This window comes from Nanorana parkeri, unplaced genomic scaffold (assembly GCF_000935625.1).
Source record: "Nanorana parkeri isolate BGI_ZX_2015 unplaced genomic scaffold, ASM93562v1 scaffold765, whole genome shotgun sequence".
NCBI classification, from domain to species: domain Eukaryota; kingdom Metazoa; phylum Chordata; class Amphibia; order Anura; family Dicroglossidae; genus Nanorana; species Nanorana parkeri.
The window spans coordinates 266,020-287,217 of NW_017307033.1; the positions used below are offsets into that span (position 1 = coordinate 266,020).

Sequence of the window (21,198 nt, forward strand, 5' to 3'; positions counted from 1 at the left end):
AAACAAGGTGTTGCAATGCCCAGTCAAATTCCAGACATCAACCCGACTGAAATGCTGTGACATGACCTTTGGGAGAGCGGCATAAACACATGCCCGCAAACCTCAAAGAACTGAAGCAACGTTGTAAAGAAGAGTGGGCCAAAATTCCTCCACAACAATGCGAGAGACTGATATAGTCATACAGAAAACAATTACTTCAAGTTATTGCTACTAAAGGTGATTCTGCAAGCTATTGAAGGAGTTCTTAGTTTTCACACATGGATTCTCCATTTCGGCTTTGTTTCCAAAATACTGGCACAGTGTAATATGGCATGTGGTGTTCATCTGAGGTTGGACAGTATTTACAGAATTTTAAGGACCAAATGATTTTTTATCATGTCCTGATACTTCGTACCATAGATTTCAAAGAGGGTGTACTTTCTTTCACACTACTGTAATTCCAAAGAAACCATGAATTTGCAAAGGATAAATTCATATATTGTTGATGGCAGCACATATGAATCTACACTTTATTTTTAGGGTTGCACAGATACCAAGTACAGTACTCGGTACAGGTACGAGTACATGTACCGATACTTTTGAACTCCAAGACTACACTAGAGCAAATTTCAAAAATAGGAGGCAGCTGTCATTTGTAAGGAGCACACGGAGCTCCTGGGATTTGTACATCTCTGTTTTAATGTATGCTTTTGTTTTAATATAAATAAAGGGATGCACAGATACCAGTTTTGCGAGTACTGGTACTTGCCGTGTACTTACAAGTACGAGTACTGATACATTTTGGTTATTGTCATGTGACCGTTTTTCTAAAACAATACAGACTAATGATTTCAGGACAGTGGTGGAGCGCCAGAGCCAAGTCCCAGCTGCAACCCTGGTAGTTCTCATGAAAATGCCAAGTATCGGCACTGGTACTCGAAAAGTATCTGTGCATCCCTCCTTATTTTACGATGGAACACCTTTTTTATATGTATATTGTTGCCTACATTTGACGCGAGATTGGTAAAACTGACTTGTCACATTTTTTTTCAGCTTGTTATTACAGAACTTAACAACCAGCTCCAGGCTTTGTCTACAGAACTAGAGAACAAATCCAATCAACTTTTGCAATTACAAGAAGAGATTGAATTGTTGAAATGTCAGTCTGAAATGTTACTGGAACAACAAATTGCTCAATTAAAGGTATAATGTAGATCTCTTACAGCAGGACTGGACAAATGCCAGGTAGCCAATGCTCCTTAAGTTACAGCTGGCGGCTAACATTTGAAGTTTTCTCAATAGAGCTGGTCCCTAAAACTCATGTTGGCTCCTGGATTGAACAAGCTGGTGCCTAAATTCCATATTGATTTGTCCATCCCTGTCTTGCCCTGAGCATGTTATTGAAAATTTCAAGTGTACAATATATACCTGGAAAAACACTGGCATTAGGGATCATGATGAAGGCACAGGCATAGCATTTCATGTGGTGCGCGTTTTTTGTTTGGAGTTTTGTTTTGTGTTTACAGCAGTGGTACGCCTGCAGCATAAATGAACTCATTAGTGCCTATTCCATTTAAAATAGGACATGCTGCAGTTTTGTATACGTTAAGCAATGCCCATTGAAATGGGCATTGTACATGCATCGGTAACATGGAAAATCCTTATTTGAAAGGGTTCTTTCTTTGCATAATGAAAAGTGAATACAAAGCTCACAAGTACATCCAGTTATGTACATCAGTAATGTGCATGTAGAAATGTGTAAGGGCTTTTTATGGTTAAGACGTGTGTAATTCTCAATGTGTCTTTAAATTCTTAACATAGTGGCACTGATCTTTCTCTAGGAAGAGTTAATCACAGAGAAGAAGTCTGCTAGGCAAGAGATTGAGGAACAGTTTACTAGAGACTCTGAAAAGTTACATGGTGAGCTTAACAAGGAGAATGAACTCTTAATGAGGCAGCTGGAAGATAAGAATGGTTTAGTGCTTCAGGTATGTAATCATATGATTGTATGTATCACAAACCAGTACATATTGGGTCGCTGGGATGTTATGGAGTCTTTTATGTAGCCTTCCACGTGTTTAAAAAAGAAAAAAAAGCTTTTGAGATAAAGCGCTTGAGAACCATGACCTCCTATCCCTTACAGCCAAGGAAGGTGCCTTCTTGGTCTCTATTTGGATTGCAGTTGCCATAGTGCTGCACATGTGATCGTGGATGATGCCAGCCATTTGAGTGCTTGAAATTTTGGTTGTGAACGAAAAAAGGCACCCTGATAATCTTATCAGTTGGCATTTTTTTAAAGTAACTATATTGGGAGACATTAAATTAGTGGGTAAATCTCCTCTTTAAGGTAAAATATATACATATGATTCATTCCTTATTGGGGGCCTGTGGCTTTAGTAAAGACTAATGACCAGGGACATTGTTTCCTGCTTTTGGCATGTGTTTCAAACACATTTCAAACACAGGTTGCCAAAGTACCATTGACTTTAATGGAGCAGTGCACATGGCTGTTCAGGTTCTGCTTTTGGTGTGCTTTGTATTACACTGTTTCTTTGAATGCCACCTGTTCTGTTAAAGTCCATTTATGTGTTTGCAGGTGTGGGAGGCTTTTACTTTCTTTTTTTTTTTTTCCCCCATTTATTTATAATTTTTTTTGTAATGTGGAAGTGTCTTTTCTGTCAAAATTGCATCTCCCTACCTGTTTGTGTGCTCTGAGCCATGTATGCGCAGCTCAGGGCACAATATTGGTAAGGTTGTGTGCAAAGAGTAAGACCATGTTTACACCAGGGTGGTTTTGTTGTGTGGATTTTTCCACGCTGAAACGCATGCAAATAAAATCCCATATATTTTTATGGGAGCCATTCATGCAAACATGCAGAATCGCATGTACAAATACACCCGTCATTTTAAATAGTCAATAGTCCGCTTAAAAAATGCCTGTAATATGTGGTGTAACGTGCAGAATCACTAAAAATTGAGCCAAAACAACGCTGAAGCACTGTTGCTCTGGTGCAAATGGGGCATAAGTAACCCCGTGCAACATGAGGTACACCATTCCAGCCAATCAAGAGGCTGAAGATGTACCTGGTAGAAGACCTGGAAAAGATGGCAACAAAAGAGTAGAGCTCTGGAGGGGAGCACCTGCAAGTTAAGTCTGCCAAAATGTGCTAATATGCTGTGCATACACCTCACAGGAGGGCCAATATTTTGGTTTAGTTGTTTACTACCTGGGTGCTTGCTTAATTTTTATTTCTCCAACTTGCCAGGTGAACTTCACCAGTGTGGTAAGCTGTTTCCTTTTAGTTTAAAGGTGACAGCCTGTGAAGTTATTCAGGTAGCATGTAAAATGATTCTTGAAGCAACAGAAGGGGGTGGCCTTTCTTGTGTTTGGGATTGCCAAGCTTACAAGCTGTTGTCGTGGTGACTAGGCTCCATGTGAAGCTGTGAATAATACTCTACATTCTCCATTTAGAAAGACTGCCTAACTGAATTCAGTTTCTGCCAGTTTTATAAATGCTGTGCATAATTCAAATAAAGAATATAGAGACGTTACTTATGTTGCTTTGCTAGCAGATACAATGGAGAAGAATCTGCAATATTTTCTGTACAGACAGCTCTGCCGCTATATTCTTAGAAACAATCTTTTAGTTGACATGCATTGGTCATGATCAGCTTTATGACGCTCTTCTCCATCGTCCGAAACTCTCAGTTGCAGGAGAAGGTCTCTTTACTAACAAATGAGATGGAAGGGGTGCAGTCTCAGGTGGAGGCGATTGTGCAGACCAGAGAAAGAGAGAACCAAGAAGGAAAGAATTTGGAAACAATACTTCAATCTGAAGTACACCGAGCCCGCCAGGAGCAGTAAGTTGAGATTTTTGCGTGGTGGTGTCTTTTTAGGGGGAATGTTTTTTGGAGTATATATGCTTACTTGGGCTTTTGGCCTCACTTATACAAGCAGCACATAACTCTGTTTTTAATGCAATGTGCAACAAGAAAAGTGAAATGTTAATGATTGTGACTGACTGCATGCTCCTGTGTGCTACATGTTTAAGCATATTTTACAGAGAAGCCTAATGTGAAAACATGTAAAAGCACATGATCATAAGTTGAAGAAACAACTTTTTGATGGGTGTTTGGTGGTAGAAAAAAAATTATGTTCTGCTTTAGGCCCTTTTTTTTCTCAAATTGTAGACATGAGAAAATCATGAAAACAATATTCATTAACATCATAACATTATCTAACATTAAATTTGACTTGTTCTGTAATTTAGTTTTATCGCATAGTTTTATGGTCTGATAGGAAAATGATTTTGGCTCAGTGTTGTGTAGCTATTGAGTCTGTGATTAAAGTGAAATATGGGCTTTTTTTTTTTTGCTTTTCTTCTTTCAGGGGAAAACTCCAAGATTCTTGCCAGCGTCTTCTGAAGATTTTCACTGATGTGTTAAAGAACACACTCGTCACAGAAGATTTAATTTTCAAAAAAATTGGTCTCTGCTTAGACAGTACCTTATCTGAAGATAGAAACAGCGATGCGCTGACAAAATCAACAGGTATTTCTCTTACTAATCATTGGGTGACTACAGAAGGACCAAAACTTGAGTTTTTCCTGTACATTTCAATCAATATAGCAACATAATAAATCAAGTTGTCTGTTACATATCAAAAGGTAATACTCTTACGTCTAGCTTGTGTAAGGTGAAAAGATTGCTGTTTAAAACATTTTTTATATAATAGAACCCGAGGTCCATTCCTGCACTTTGTTTGGGAATGTCCCATTGTGGTTATTTTTCTCTAAAACCCCAACTCTTTTTTTCTAAATGTTTTTGTATGTATATGTGTGTTCCAGCTTCCCATGTCCCAAGGTCTGTGGTATTCGGGTGTCATTAGTCCTATTCCTTTGGCAGAACATTTTTCAAGGTTTTTACTTGAATCCGTTTATGGTTCCCAAACCCTGCAAACTGCATTTTCACCAAATGGAAATTTCCCTCCATTGTCTGGATGTAGTTTGGACCGTGAAAGACAATCTCTCAGCCTCTGCATTTTTCAGAAGCATTGATTCCTTTTGTACTCTGGATGGACCGGATTTTCTATTCACCATCTCTGTGATTTCAAGCAGACAGCCATCCCAACCTAGCCTTAAGGATCAGGATCCACCATGTTTTAGATCTGTGAGTGTTTCTTGCTCATTTTGTCATAGTGCAACCTTTCCCAGTTTGCATGGCTGCCACCTGGTCTTTTTTTTTATTTTTCTTTCTTATTTTTTACCAGTTGGATATTTAGGCCTCATCTAATGCTAGCTTCGGCCATTAGGTCCTTTCATGTAGCTCTTAGCTCATGAGCTGTAGGCAGTCCCCAGTTTTGTTTGTGTGTTTTTGTTTTGTTCCTTTTGAGGTCTTTTCTTGGGCTTGTTAGCCTTTCTTGCTATGTTTCCCACCCAACTGTTGGACTGCTTTTGGAGGTCCTAACAGTCTAAGAATCCTAAGAATTCCTGTGTCCCCCCAATGGATGATAAAGAAAATTGAATTTGTGTACTCTGTAAAAAAAAAATTTTTCCCTGCAGTGCATTGAGGGACACAGGTTTTTTTTTCCCCCAGTGTTTTTCAAGCCGTTAGTACTACTTTGGTACAAATGAATGCAAGATGGTTGTGGGCGCAGGGTTATCCTGTGCTGGCTACTGACCTTTTGTTTCCAGTGTCCATTTTTTCTGTAGGCAGCAGTATAACCCGATAGTCTAAGAATTTCTGTGTTCCTTAATGTACTCCAAGAAAAGGATTTTACGGTAACTACAAAAATCCTTTTTTTTTTTTTTTTATTGTGCCATGTTTGAGAGATTGTACTTCCTATTTTGTAAACGCACCAGGAAGTGGGAAGAATTTTTTCCTAGTTGAGGTTTATCATCTCTTGTTTCACATTGCATTTTTGTTTTCCCCCATACCTTTTTAAGGAGGCCATACACCTTACAACCATTGTACAACTTTTTTTGTCCAGACCTCTCACCCTCGTTCAATTTTCGTTCAACTAGCCCATCATGCACAGACCAATGTAGTACGCAGTTAACGTTCGTCAGCACCACTAACTGTAGGAAGAGGAATCACCAGCACTCAGTAGAATAATCCAACATGTCCATTTATTGGACATAGACGTCACACAATCACAAGAGCGAACGTTTCGAGACCACAGGGTCTCTTCATCAGGGCTTAAAGGGTGACAATACACTGACATTTGACAACCACATATATACCTCATGAGGCTAACCAATAATCAAAAGCAACACCCTCCGTGACATCATAATGGCGGGAAAATTGGCCATTTTCAAATACAAAAAAACAATAAACAATGAAATACCAGCTTAAGAAACGTATAGCATACCCATTGCAATCAGGGTCCAGTTCCCGGAGTGTGGTTAAGGTCCGGTTCAGGGATGCAGATAAATCAGATGCAGGCGCTGGAGTGGCCAGAGAGACAGGATATCACAGCCCCTAGTTCTCGTGCGCCGGCGCAGAGAATCTGCATCATCCATTGTCATGGTGACCGGAGACGGCATCAACGCTGATTGGTGTAGTCGCAAAGCGCAATACTGTGGACAGTGAACTCTAGCAGTCAAGTCGAGTGTGGGAAACCGGAGAGCACCAGTAACCAAACGATTTTCATAAATGGTAAGAACAGATTTTCGTTTGAGGATGTGTAGTTTTTATCTTGAGATTTTTGTTGTACAAAAATGTCACTAATCCGTCGATTTTTCGTCCAACTAGACAAAAATTTTCTAGCCCGCTTGAAAGCAAAAAAATCTGCCACTTGTACATTAATTAAGGTTGTGCACTTTCCATCAACTGGCAGATTTGTGGACGAAAATGTGATCACAGACAAAAATCTCCAGATAATTGTAAAGGTGCCCACATTAGACTGTGTGGATGGAGTAATCTCCACCTGGGCCAATCTGTTGCACTTTTTCCATCTGACCACAGAAAATCTGCAGATAAATTGTAAGGTGTGTGGGTACCTTTTTAGTCCTATAGACCGCAGTCAGCTGGACTAATAGAGTGCATGTTTCCCAAATTTGGACTCTAACCAGTAAATCCTGACAGGGGTTATAACCTCTTTCTGCTCTATCCCAATCTGAAAATAATTTTTTTTTGCCTTTTTAGATATTATTTTGTTTCATTTATCAGTAGTGGACAAATTTGCATGGGTTGTATGGATGCAGTGCTAAGTCTGTGGGGGGTTTCCATCAGTTAAAAAAATAAAAATCTAAATAGTAGCAGCTCTTACTGGATTATTATGACAGGGAATGCAGGTATTGCTGATGGATAAGGATTGTTCATTTGGTGTAGCAGAGTAATCTAACAAGTTTAATTGGATACAGCTTGCGCTTTGCTGGAAGCACAGGGTTGTGTGTGTGTGTGTGTGTGCTTTTTTGTTTGTTGTTGGTAATGTCTAAGAGCCAGTTCACACCTATGCAATTTTGTTTGATGCCTTTTTCTATTTAAATTTGATTGAAAAGCACCCCAATGTATATTAAAGAAAATGTGCATCAACACACCTGACACATCAGCCCACATTGATATGTGTTATGACTCTTCGTTACATTCAGTACAAGGTGCTTTGCAATGTGCATCAACATTCATTTTGATGCGTTTCCATAGTGTTCAATGGGATAACGCATCAAGGAAAAGATGTGAAGGACGCAAACAATAAGAAACAAAAACGTTATGCATCTCTGAATTTGTTGGCTTTTCCCGTTGCAGTGAGTGAGAAACATCGCCTGAGTCCAGAATGTGACACTTTGACAGAGCACAGCCTGATGTCCACAGATGAGGGATATGAAGTGTCAGAATATTTGTGCGATAGTGTGTTGGGGAGCCTAGAAGTTGGTCTAGAGAATGAAGAGAAGATTGTACAGATGAGCCAGCGTTTACGTTCTGCTGTTGGGAGACTTCTAGATATGGTTTCTAATTCATCACTTCAGGTAGGAGAAAATGTAAAACATGGTTCATTTTCATGTGTTGTTAAAATGATCTAATCGATCTGTGTTGTCTTCAGATGTCGATCTGACATGAGAATGTTTATAAATTATTTACACAAAGTCGGACACTACAAATCGGTGTAGTCTGGCATAGCATACACAAAATCAATGAATTGCGTGGCTTTAGTTTGTATTGAAAAAGTCCTCTTTTCCATATCAGCTGTAATATGTTTGACACTCGGAATGTTCTTACTAAAAGCTAGAGTGACTTTCCTTCAGACACCAATTGGCATCGGACCTGGCCTGAAAGGCTGTAGGGAAGCTACTCCTAGTACTTTGCAAAAACACATTGATATTGCTGTTCAATTTTTAGTGTATTGTATTCTTTGGTTTTGTTATTGTGCTCTATACTTTCATTCTTAGTTGGAGCAGACTCGTGATATACAGAAATCTTTTGAGGAGGAGTTTAAAAGTCGAAATCAAGAGATGGCTCAAGTAGTGGTTAAGAATCAGGACTTGTTGAAACTGCTTGCACAGGAGTCGGAGACTAAGAACCAGCTGGAGGTAGAACTGCACAAAGCTCAGGGTAAGGAGACCAAGTGCTAAGGGCATTGGGTAGAATTAGGATATTTGACTGTTTGCCAAACAAGTTGATAGCCCACCAGACCGACCCCCAGGAAGAGGGCATACTGCAAACCAGAGAGTCCAGGACCTAAACCATTACGTTTCTCAGGCAGGGTAGAGTAGCAAATCATCCGTGAATCTCCTTATTTTGGATCCAGTGTGACAGAAGTGACTTTGAAGGTAGTATTTCTGATAGCATGTCTTAGTTTAGAAGCCTGTTTGAATTTTGCTGAGAGCAAGCAGGAATACTGAAAGTCTAAGAAAGACTCGAGTAAACTTTTACTGGGAAGCAAAACATTTAACAATATATATAGCCTACAGGGGGAGGCACATACCCTTCTGTTTTTTGCCTATAGTCTTTCCTTCTAAGGGTAGGGCTTATCACTCGGAGGTCTGCTGTAGTCTCTAATTGGCTTTCAGAAAAACGTACCGGAATTGGTATGACGTGATCAGCAGATCTGTGGTAATTTATGATTTCTAGTTACCTTTAGTATCATGTAGTATAGGAATATCTTTTCAGATTTGGTTTAGTGGTTTAATATAAATCCTGTATAATAATGGAGCTGTTTGGGTGACCTCTTTTAGATGATCGTGAGAGTCCAAAATTTTGTATACAAGTTAAATGAAGGTGTAGGGGGATTAAAGGGATTTGCGTGACAACAATACTTTAAAAATGTAGTAACATTTAGTGGAGTCACTAGGGGGTTTGGGGGGGGGGGGGGGCCGCCCCGGGTGCAACCCAAAAAAAGGGCTGCACCAGGGTGACACCAAAATGACTGACAGTCATTTTGGTGTCACCACCTCTGAAAAGTCGTGCAATCGGTCATGAGAGAGAGAGCCTGACAGTTGCAGGAGAGAGGAGGGAACCCGGCAGCATACCTTACCCCACCGGATGAATCCCCGTCTCTGCTGTCGTCCGTTACCAAGATGGCCACCGGCAGGTATCACCAAGATACGCACGTCATCACGCACGTGGTGCCAACACTGCGGGGTGTCACCCAGTACCCGCTCAGGGTGACACCCTGCCTCGGGACGCCCCTGATAACATTATAGTTGTATCTTTTGTACATTGTTTACAAACCAGATCCTTTTGTTACTTTATGCTTCCTAATGATCTGTTGTGTGATGCAGGACTTATTGAAGGTTATGCAGCGGAGAAAGCTGCTCTGGAAGAAACATTGTCATTAAAAGAGACTTCTGAGCACCAGCTTGTTGTACAACTGGAAAAGTCACGGGAGCAGCTGAAAGTCCTAATGCAGGAGCCTGCTGTTCTCAGGGAAGAGAAGGAGTTGTTGCTGAGACTCCAGGAAGTTCTGTCAAGTAGTGAGAAGGATGTTGAAGTTGGTAAGACTGTACACTTTTGGCACATAATTACAGCACATTGCATACATCTTTCATTGAGTATTTCTTTACCGAGAACCTTCTGCACTCTAATCTAAACCTGAACTAAATAAGCAGCCAGCACCTTACAAAAACACCTCTAAGTACCAAGATTGAAAATGATTAAAGACAAAAAATTATGCAAACTAAAAAAAATAATCTATCCCTCTCGTGTAAGTACAATTGTGATAAAATGGAAGAAAAAAACAACCCACATCACTGTTTATAACCGTGTCCAGAAAAATCTGCAGGGGAAGCGATCTGTAGTTTGTACAGGTGATTCAATAATATTGCAATAGTCTGCAATATGCTCGGTGCATGTTAATTCACCACAGAAATGTGGCTTTCAGTATGACTCTGGGATGGTAAGAGATGGGGGTTTGTTAAAATGCTTTCTTTGTACATTTGGGGGAATTTATCAAGATTGGAGCAGACAGAATCTGTAGCAGTTGTGCATGGCAACCAATCAGCTTCTCCCTTCAGTTTGCTAAGGTGGAATTTGAAAATGAGAGAAAGAAGCTGAGTGGCTGCAGTGCAAATATTTTGTCTGCTCCGGTTTTGATACATTCCCCCCATTATATGTTCACCACTTTTCCAAGTGTGTGTGTGTTTGTTTTTTTTAATACCTATTAAAGATTTATAGAATTATGTGTCACCATATTTTTTTTCTTCCTGAGTGACCCTGGGAGTCTTCTGAGAGTATAATACAGGAAGACTTAGTGAGTTATTAACCCCTGAGTGGTGTAAGCATAATTGGCCTGGCTCAAGTATTTTAGTTGAGGCCCTTTTAAGAAGGTGAGTTCAAGTCCTGTGGAGTGATACCTGGACTCGCTGACATCTGCGTGGGACTGCTCATATAGGGACATCATTGGTGTTAATTGAGAGAGACTGGTGGATTCACATAGTGTGCATACTGTAAACTATTGCTTGCTGGAAATGTTTCTGGACACGGTTGTACAAATAGAGATGTGTTTTATGTTGTCACAGTATTTTGTATTGTATTGTAAATATTGAATAACCTCTAATACAGGAGGGATAGCTTGGGGATTGTAAAATAATTTGATATGAAAAAGCATGAGGTATCCTTTTGAAAAGGCGAACAAGATGTCCTTTTTACAGGGTACGCATGACTGTAGCAGGCAAGGTCAACCAGAATAATAAACAAACAGGGTTATTCACAAAAGGATGAAGAGTTTGGAGAAGGCAGGAGAAGTGAACAATCTAGGACAACATAGCTGAACCGGAAAATGAGATGAATTGGAGAATTTTTCCAATTCAGCTATTTTGGCCTAGATTGTTCACTTCTCCTGCCTTCTCCAAATCCTTCACCCTTTTGTGGTTAACCCTGAAAATGCCTGGCTATTCATTTAGCTCTGCAGATGTAAGCTGTGCTCTCAATAAGCAGGATAAAGTGGATTAGAGGAGCTGGGACAAAAAATTGTTCTGGGTATCAGGTAAAAATAACTGGCAGTAATTTTATTCTTAAACTGAACCTTTTTGTCAAATATATTATGTTTTCTTAGTCTGGTTTTACGGCAAAAAACTGTTAAAAAAAAAGAGAGGAAATTCAAATGGATAAAATAATTTAGATATCAAAAATGTTTGACTGGCATTGAGGAAGAACTAGCCAATCAGTGTCTCCTTCCTGAGCACTTACTGATTTTAGGCTTTGTTCACACCTACAAAGTATGTGTGTTTAGGGATCCCTGTGGCAGGAACATGTGAATTCCAGCAGCAGGAATCCTAAATATGCCGTTTAGAAGCGGCAGCGGTCATCAAGTATGTGTTTAATCATATCACATACGATTTACTTGTGGTGCTCCAGCACACTGTCATTGGAGGGAGCCCTGAATCCTGTTTCCTCAGCAATAACAGAGTTGTTCAAACCACTAGTTACCATTTATTTACATAGTTCATCTGGACGGAATCGCCGATCCTATGATGTTTTTTATGCAAATTGTGATCATGGCTTGCATGAATGGTCTCTGGTCCACCCACATGCACCCTGCATTTCTGTTGGCCCTCAGCTGTGTTGTGTGGTCACAAAGATCTATATCTATAGATATAGATCCATATCTATAGATATAGATCTATATAGATATCTATCTATATATAGATATATATTTTGATTTAACACTGTGTCAAAGAAAAGTAAATGTGTGCTTTAGTAACTTATTCTGATATATGGGGTATAATCTATAGTAATAAAAGCAAAGGGAACTACATCTCAAATCCATTTGTTGTGCTCCAGTCTGCTGTATGTTTTCTATAATGCTTAGGTGCTAGTTTGTTGTCTGGACTATGTCGATTTGTAGTTTTCACAATTTCTTTTATTCAAACAGAACTTCTGAAAGAAACTCAACGCCTAGTACAGGAAAAACTTGAGTTACACTGTCAAGCAGACAAGGATCGATCAAACTTGCTTTCCCATATGAGGGTCCTGGAAATGGAACTGGAAGACCAAATGGCTCGTAACCAGGAACTGTTGAAGAAAAGAAGTGAAATGACTGACCTTGAGCAACAAATCCAGGCTCTAGAAAAGCAGCTGAAGCATCAGAGACAGTTTATGGATGTATGTCTTTCAGTTTTTAGGTTTAATGAATTAACTGACCCCCTTTTATTCTTGAGAATACATCCCAAGATTGATATTCTAACTCGGCAGTGATTAAAGCTAAGAGTGTGGTATTGTTCAAGAAACTTTTGGACGATTTCCTGAGGGACCGTAATATTCATGGGTACAAGTACTCCTAAGAATGAGTTGAGCGTGGACCTATATGGGTTGGACTTGATGGACGTATGTCTTTATTCAAGCCCAAATACTATGTAACTCAAAAAAATTAGGACAAAACCTTTTGAATATAATTTAGTATTGGATTATTTTGGGATAACAAATAACAGCAATAATTGAAAATGCCAGTTTACTGTATGAACTTCATAAAAGCAAAACAATTTGATGGGAAAGTACAACATTTTTTTGATTGCCCATTTTAAGAAAACCCAATTATAGTCTGTTATTGTGTGGTCAGATCTATATGAAACTGCCTAATGCTGGCAACATGCCAGAGAGCCTTTCATACTTCGTGCAGTGGTTTGGGTTTCCAGCAGTCCAACATGCCCTCTGCACAGTACTCCAATTCACAACATTCCATGAGCAGCATTGATTGAAGTGCTGTATGGAGGGGATCATCGGGATCTCCAGCATGCTGTCAAGAGGTTTTAAGCACTAGTACTTAATTTAAAAGAAAACAAACCCTGCCATGCCTTTCTTTAGTTGTTATGCAGCCTGACTTCTTAACAATAATAAAAAAATTCAGCTTAAAGACTGTGCTGTTTTACTGATTTGCTGGTGTTGTAATAGGGTTATGCTTGGTATTTATTCTTCCTCTCTCAATGCAGGAACAAGCGGTTGAGCGTGAGCATGAGAGAGATGACTTCCAACAGGAGATCCTCAATCTGGAGGAGCAGCTCAAACAAGCACTGAAAAATCATGGAGATTCCAGGACACACCGCGTGAGTAATACAGAGTCTTCTATATCTGTCTCCATGAAAGTCTTTTTGTTCCATTTTGTATTGTGTAAAATTTTATCTGCATCAATTGGCAGTGTGTGAATTCATTTTTTGTTATTTTGTTACCATATGGCATTTTTTCAGATTGTACACAGAATTTTTATAAATCAAAGCCCAACTTTAGCCAAATCTTTATTGGTTATGGATAAGGCTGGATTTACACCTATGTGTTTACTTGATTATTTTATTTTTACTATTGAAATCAGGTGGATTGCTAATTTAATATAATACTTGCAGAACAAATATACCAAACAAGTTCACAAAGCAGCCACCGCTCATGTTCCTTGTCCTGGGGTCACACAGCCCCATACCTCTTGTTGGTGCAAGCAAAAAAAAAGGGCATACTGCAGCAAGATGCTGGTTCTCACAGAAAGAATTGCCGCACAAATGACTGATATCACAAGCTGGATACTGTTGTTACCCATTTTACTAATTTTTAAGTTATGAACCGCTATGTATGCGTTCACACATTCAAAAGTATATGGTTCTGAGGATTCAACCATGACATTTTTGAGCTCAACACAATAACAGAGATTTATTTTGCTATAGTATTCAGACTTAAATACAGCAAACCAACAATCTATTTAATTACAAAATACAAAGAAAAGATTTAAACATGCAAAATACACAGACATTGGTATGTAACAGACAAACGGTAGACATACATTTAAGTGGGGAAAGAGTACAGGCATATTTACCCATTAATTGTCACACGAGGGCCCCATCCTGGTGGTCTAAAAAAGGCTCAATTTTCCCTTCCTGCCCCTTGATTAATATACCACTGGTCTTCATAGAAATGTATTAAGAGACATCGATTGGTGGCCTCCCAATGCTTAATTTATTCAGATTGAATTTCTGTCTAGGGATTGGCTAACCCCAGGCCAGGATTTTATCTAAACCAGGGGGACAATCTGGTTCTTTTACCATCGACAAGGAAACCTTTTGATATTGGCCAGAGACAAAAAAGTGTATGCACCTATTGTGAGAATCAAGGGTCTCGGCTCCGAAGTGTTCATGGATTTCATTGTCTCTTGTCTTGACCATTTACCATTAACAGGCAACACCTAATTACATTAAAAAATCCCCATGTAATCAATTCCTCAGGACCGTACAAACACAATCATTTCCCTACTCTATTCAGTCACCCAACATAGAATATGTTTCGTTAAAAAAATAAAACTATATACAGACATTCCTCACTTACTGATTTACCTGTTTTGCGACCGCTCGCACTTACGACCGACCTCCGACCTTACATGCGGGAACGTGGCAGGGGTAGTGTGACGTCTCACCAGTGGAAGTGATGTGCTCCGTTCTTCACCGCTGGTCTCAGTAAGTACTTTATTGCCCGATGTACACTACACTGTTCAGTACTGTACATCAGCAACACTATACAGTACTGTACCAATGCAGTACAGTACTGTACCAATGCAGTACAGTACTGTATAGAGTTCCTCACTTAACGACCAATTCGTTTAACTACCTGGTCGTAGGAACGGAACTCGGTAGTTAATTGAGGAATACCTGTACAGATGTCTTATGATGATTTGGCATAAACACATGAGGTAACACTGTTTATTCCCAAAGTCAAAACATGCTGTAAAAACATGGTTTACAGCATGTTTTGACTTCGGGAATAAACAGTATCCAGCTTGTGATATCAGTCAGTATGTGCGGCAATTGTTTCTGAGAGAACCAATACCAAACAAGTTGTTGGATTAATTGGAATATTTATCACAGAGTACTTTTTAATGGCGTAGCTTGTAAGAGTAAATTTCATTTCAATTTCATGAAATTTAAGAGAATCCATGAATTATTTGAGGTGGTCGAAGAAACCATAGTTCGGGGATCCCACAGGCTAGTCACATGACCCAATGCCAAGCCATTCACATACTTGATTTCTGCTAAAGAGAAGGATCTGCAATCTGATCCTTCAACTGAAAAACCTGAACCAAAAACACTAGACGGCGTCTCACATGACCATCGAACCTCCCAAAGCTGTGGTTTCTGCACAATACTGTATGTCATCATTGTTACTTCAGTGATTTTAATGGTTCTATCATCTTTTTCCTTTTCTCTGTTTTGGTGAAATAGCTCCATGACTGGAGTGAACAGGTATGAATGGCCCTGTCTCCATCTGATCCCTTCCGTCTAGTTTAGTGATGGCTGTGTGTTTAATAGCTTGGCAGTGCTGCATGGCAATTATTAGGCAATCACAGCCATTTAGTTATAATCTGCTTTTCAGTTCACCATTTGGCAATTCTGTATCTGCTTTACATCTAGTATTTCTAGGTTGCATGTGTATTTGTGTAGCTATCATGTAGTACCGGTAATAATTATTTGATTTTTCAATAGTTAAGGTTTTTGTGTCTCACATTTGTCTGTTTTAGCACCAATTTCTAGGCTGTTTATTCTTAGTTATTGCCTACATTAAATGGACGTTTGACTGCTTGCTCCTTTTAGAATGAAGCTCGTGAGACTAATGCAAAAGACAAGGCAAACCTTAACCTGCTGATTGAGGGAAAAGATCACCTAGAGCAACAAATAGCTGAAAGAAATGATGAAATCGACAAGATGTTGGTGAGAATACAGGAGCTGGAACAGGCTGCTCTCAGTAATGCTGATGCAGCCAAAAATTGCAGCCAGTTGGAAGCAGAATTGAAGAATATGCACTCGATTCAAAAGGAATTATTACAGGTAAGCAAGGAAATACCTGGTTTCTGATGTGTTTAGTGCCTGGCGATGATGGCTTGTTTATGGTATTCTTGTTCTATATGGTGGTCTATCCTAACATTTGTATTCACAAAAACCAGTAACAATGGGGTTTTTTTTCTTGTTGAGCTTAAGAAATCTAAAAAAAAATGGGTGGGGAGTGGTCTTATGGCTGGCCATTAATAGATGAAGCCGCATTTCTCACAGCTCCTGCTTGAAATGACAACATACACCGCGCACCCGAATGAAAACAACCAGTGACAATGCAAGGGTGGTGCTGAATATCCTGGCTTCCCCAACGGTAGCCAATAGCCAGGAAAGGATAGATCGATAGCTTCTCCTTAGACAGAGGGGGTCTGAGAGTGCAGCCTAGAAGACAGGAAATTCAGTGGGCCTGGAGGAGCTAGGACAGCTCCTTAATGACAGCCTCAGATCTACAGACTGGGGGCACCAGATAGTGGCATTATGGTGGGACACACAGCAGTTATTATTAGGACATACCCACCACGCATGGTTTACATATGTCCCTGAAACATTGATACTTTTCTACAGCAACACAAAAAAGGTCAGAAACCAGGCAGATGGGTAATAAAGTTGAGGCTCTGAAAACTAAACGTTAAGATATTCTCTCCCCTCATGCCCTGAGTATTAAACGCTCAATTCTTTTGTTTTTTCAAAAAGGAATCAAAATCAAACAAATATCTTGTGTGCTATCCTTGCTGCTAAACCTAGTAATATGCTGGTCTTGTGCGATTATGCAGGAGGCCTTTTTATGTAAAATCAAAATTCATTCTATCGCCATGGTTTTTGTGAGAAAACCACACATTTACCGCCTAAATATAAGGGCTGAACGATCTAAAATTGTTATGACCTTTTCCAATTTTAAAAGCCACATTAAAAAAAAAAAATCTTAATTTGCCTCCTAAAAGGACCCGTCTCCATTTAAAAAAAAAACAAAAAAACCAAGGCATAAATTGTCTTTCACTTGGTTGGGCAGGGTACAAAGGCTTAAAATGAATGATACTTTTATTTCCAAATGCTTCCCTTAGAGGTCCCAGGCAATGTATTTCTTTTAGCTATGCCTAATACTTTAGGCTTTTGTGCAAAGGAATTGGAGCACAAAAAAACGCTTTTTCTTTATTTTGGCGATCGAAACAGATGGGAGGTCTTGGCCTGCTGGATCTCCAAGTCCATTTTTAAAGTGCATTTCCACTTCTGCAGTCAAATTTGAGAAAACCTGTTTGTGTTCCCATTCACACAGCATAACGAAAAAATATATATATATATTTTTTAAAATGTTTCTTACCTTTTTTGATGTTTGGCTTTGGCGGACAACATGGCAGATTCCAGGTTTTTTCACAGTGATCTGTCCTTATAGAAAGACTTAGGAATATAATTTTGAAGATTGTGTTTCTCTCATTAACTTCATGAACATTTTGAATGCACAAGTCAGGGTTGCAATGTTCAAATCTTAATGAAAGGAACCAGCACCATAGACCTAAGGTCAACAAACCCTTCAACCCCTACTAACATTCCCAAGAAGTCGCAAGTAGAAGTGTTAACCCTTAAGAAGTTAAATAGACACCCTAACTTCTTAGTAAAAGCAGATATGAACACAGAAAAGCGCCAAAAAGGACTACTCCGCCAGTATGGACCAATATAAGCACAAGTGTAATCAGAAACAAGTCTGTTAAAAAATATATAAATAATAAAAAGCATGTGCTAGCACATGGGACGGAGGTGGTCGGCATCTGATGAAGGGGGCGTGACCCCGGAAACGCGTCATCACACAGTCTCCTCTGCTGACACATAGACACGATTGTGCAGCTTCCATAGACTTTCTGTTGGGCCCATGGACTTACTTTTTATATCATTATCATGCTGAATTTTGTGAGTGTGTTTTTTTATCTACCTTTGATCCTGATCTTAATAAATTTGTCTGCACCAGGAAAGGCACCCCCTGTTTGTGTTTTTTTTCTTAGTAAAAGCAAATTAAACTGCAAAAAGCATTTTTTTTATTTCAAGTTTCTTGGTTTCAGCTTATGCTATGTGAATGGGAACATGTAACAAATCTAAAAGAAGCATTATCCCAATTTGGCTGCAAAAGTGAAAATACACTTTTAGGGAGCAACATTAAGGATGGTACACTGGAACAATGATGCGTGGAATAATCAGTGGGTTCCCCTTGAAAAGATGTTACCTGGCTCATACTCACTGCCTTGCCCAACAGCATAGAGGACTGTCTGTACAAAACTCCAGGCTCACTCTCTCCCATACTCTCAGACTTTGAGAGTGTGGGATAGGTTGAATGTAAAATATCCTTTACTGAAATCTCATCCTTGCCATACTGGGCGGTTTCCATGATTTGGACCTGGGAAAGATGTGCCCACCTTTTGGAAAATGGAGAGCTATTGGCAAGACTTGTTGAGGTAGAATTACTGCTAATGGTAAGCTTACCACCGGGCTATTTGAGGGATGAGCGGGGCTAGTTTCTAATGTATGGAGATATTCCAGCTGCAGCATTTTTGTGGGGGCCTCTGTGATTCTTAAAGAACAGTGGATACTCCTATCCGACTTTGAAAAACTGACAGTTTTTTTAAATAGAATTTTTATTAAACAATTAAAGAAATACAGAAAATAGTACGAGAAACCGATAGAGCAGCAAGGACACTCCGTGGCACAAATCCAGAAATGTAACCTCAGGCATAGCAAGGATGATTGAAAAGAAAACGCAGAACTTGAGAGACTACTCCGTAAACGGCTATGCATAGTCCCCGCACTACCCCATAGCAGGACCAGCTCCAGAGAAGTCTCTGTGCACCACCGACTCCATACCACCGACTAGTCCATGGAAACACCAGACCACCCCCTGGGAATCTGAAACCGCATGTTGAAACATCAAAAAAAGAGGAACCCCATGGGAAGGTACCCAAAAAGAGCCACAGGAGTTGAAGAAACATAGGGAGTAAGAGGCCAAGTTCAATTTTACTTTGAATTTAAAAACAATTGTAAATGTTTTATTTAGATTTGATGGCTGAAGGCATTTATCACTTGTCCGCGCAAAAGATGTTTCAATGCAAAATACATTAAAAATAAATTGGTAGTGCTGTTAATGTATATTTCCATGTCACTGATTAAATCTGTCAATATGGTTTAGGACAAAGATGCTCTACAACAGCAGCAGTACAATAATGTGCTTCAGATCTCTGCCCTGCAGTCAAAGTTAGATGAGACCCGGCACAGATTGCCTGTAGAAGGCGAGCCTGACAGCCTTCTAAAGAAGGAATTACAAGCTGAACGTGAAGCTCTTCAAAGGAAAGAGAAAGAGGTATAATTCTTAAAACTCAATAAATTAAGGTCTGATACGAAGCAGAATACAAAATAATAACATTTGTTTACAGGCTGAATGTCTGGCTGAGCAGCTAGAGCTGTTCAGGGAAGAACTAACAAACAAGACAGAAGAGGTCCTTCAGCTGAACATGCAGCTTGAAATCCAGCGCAAACAGAGTGAGCAGGCTGCTCAGCAGGCACAAGAAGAATACCTGCAGCTGAAGGCAAGTGCATTGCTGAAGAAATCGCCAATGTTTCTGCTGCTGGATTGGCACTAATAATGTGTTTTTTCTTTTTTTTTTTAACAGGAAGAAATGTCTTCTCTGCATCTTGAAAGAACTCATGACAAATCTAGCTCTTCACTGGAACTTCTCCAAGCTTTATTACAAGAAAAGAACCAAGAGATTGACCATTTGAATGAACAACTTCTTAGGTTGCAAGAGGAGGTAAGAAATGACCTAAGGAAAATGGTGTGTGTGTCTATACACGTGTACATAAGTGCACTTGGGAGTGCAGAGGTAATGGAAGTTCAGGTAGAATACTATTGTTTCAGAGTGTGGGCTATGTAAAAGTACAAGTGTAAAAGAGGGGAACGTATTCTTTCTGAAGCATAATATCCCATATTTTTAATGTCTGGTACACTAAGATGTTCATTACTGATTTGGGGTTGGTGCTTGAGGTGCGCCGAAATGGAAATTTTAAAAATGAAACAGAAATAAAAAAAATGTTAGGCCGAAACCGATACCAAAAATGTTTTTTATTTTTTCAATATTTTATTGTTTATAAACTTTATTTTTTTATATTCATTTTTTATTTTTTTTTAACTTTTATTGGCTTTGGGGAAATATTAGGGGGCCTAAACAGACCCCTGATATTTCCCTTTTAAAATAGAAAAAGAGATTGAGAACACACTTTTTCTGTGTCCCCTGTTATCAATGAACAGGAATCCTCTGAGTGTTCCTGTTCATTGATAACATGGTATGTTTACTATAACTACAGTTGTGAGTGATGTAGATCACTCCCATTCATTCATAATTGAGGATATAGTTAACATACCATATCCTCAATTATGTACACACACTCAGCGATCACTGATCGCTGAGTGTGTGTACCTTGCTTTTCTCTCTGACACACGATGTCACAGGAGGCTGATCGAGCGGTATAGGGAGAAAAGCCCAGCCTCCTGTGACAGCGCTGTCTCCGCCCCCACACCGCTCTGCCGGACTGTGTTATACGCGGCAGAGCGGTGTGGGAGGAGACCCCGGCCGCTCACAGCGCTCTCCACCGCAGCGCTCGGCCGGCTGTCACTTTCTCTTCTCCCCGCTGGGACATAGAGCAGCGCCCAGCGGGGAGAAAAGAAAGCAGGGATGCGCCGATGTATCGGCCGAAACATGGCTCTTTCGGCATTATGCCAAAAGTGCCATTTTCGGCCGATATGTTTTGGCGCCGATATATCGGTGCATCCCTAGTTGGTGCCACAAGAGCCCCTGGAAATTGGATATAAGGAAGCTGGGAACTGAATGGCATCTGATATAAGCTTAGGAACCTGGGGAGTTTAGAGCCCCTCCACTATGGATTCTGTGAGGCACTGTAGTATAAATTTAAGTTTGTTTGTGCTATTCATCTAATTTAAGGGATCTTT

At 39.7% G+C, this 21,198-nt stretch overlaps 1 protein-coding gene across 1 annotated transcript in view; it reads left to right on the plus strand.

The window, feature by feature from the left end:
- The window catches only part of PCNT (pericentrin), an 82,234-nt gene that overhangs the window by 31,518 nt on the left and 29,518 nt on the right, over nt 1-21,198 (plus strand). Inside the window, 14 exon segments of the mRNA XM_018564603.1 lie at nt 1,033-1,182; nt 1,821-1,967; nt 3,689-3,840; nt 4,370-4,530; nt 7,726-7,946; nt 8,367-8,529; nt 9,699-9,911; nt 12,290-12,519; nt 13,344-13,457; nt 15,609-15,629; nt 15,978-16,211; nt 19,384-19,554; nt 19,628-19,780; nt 19,865-20,002. Of these exon segments, the coding sequence (XP_018420105.1) occupies nt 1,033-1,182; nt 1,821-1,967; nt 3,689-3,840; nt 4,370-4,530; nt 7,726-7,946; nt 8,367-8,529; nt 9,699-9,911; nt 12,290-12,519; nt 13,344-13,457; nt 15,609-15,629; nt 15,978-16,211; nt 19,384-19,554; nt 19,628-19,780; nt 19,865-20,002 (2,268 nt within the window).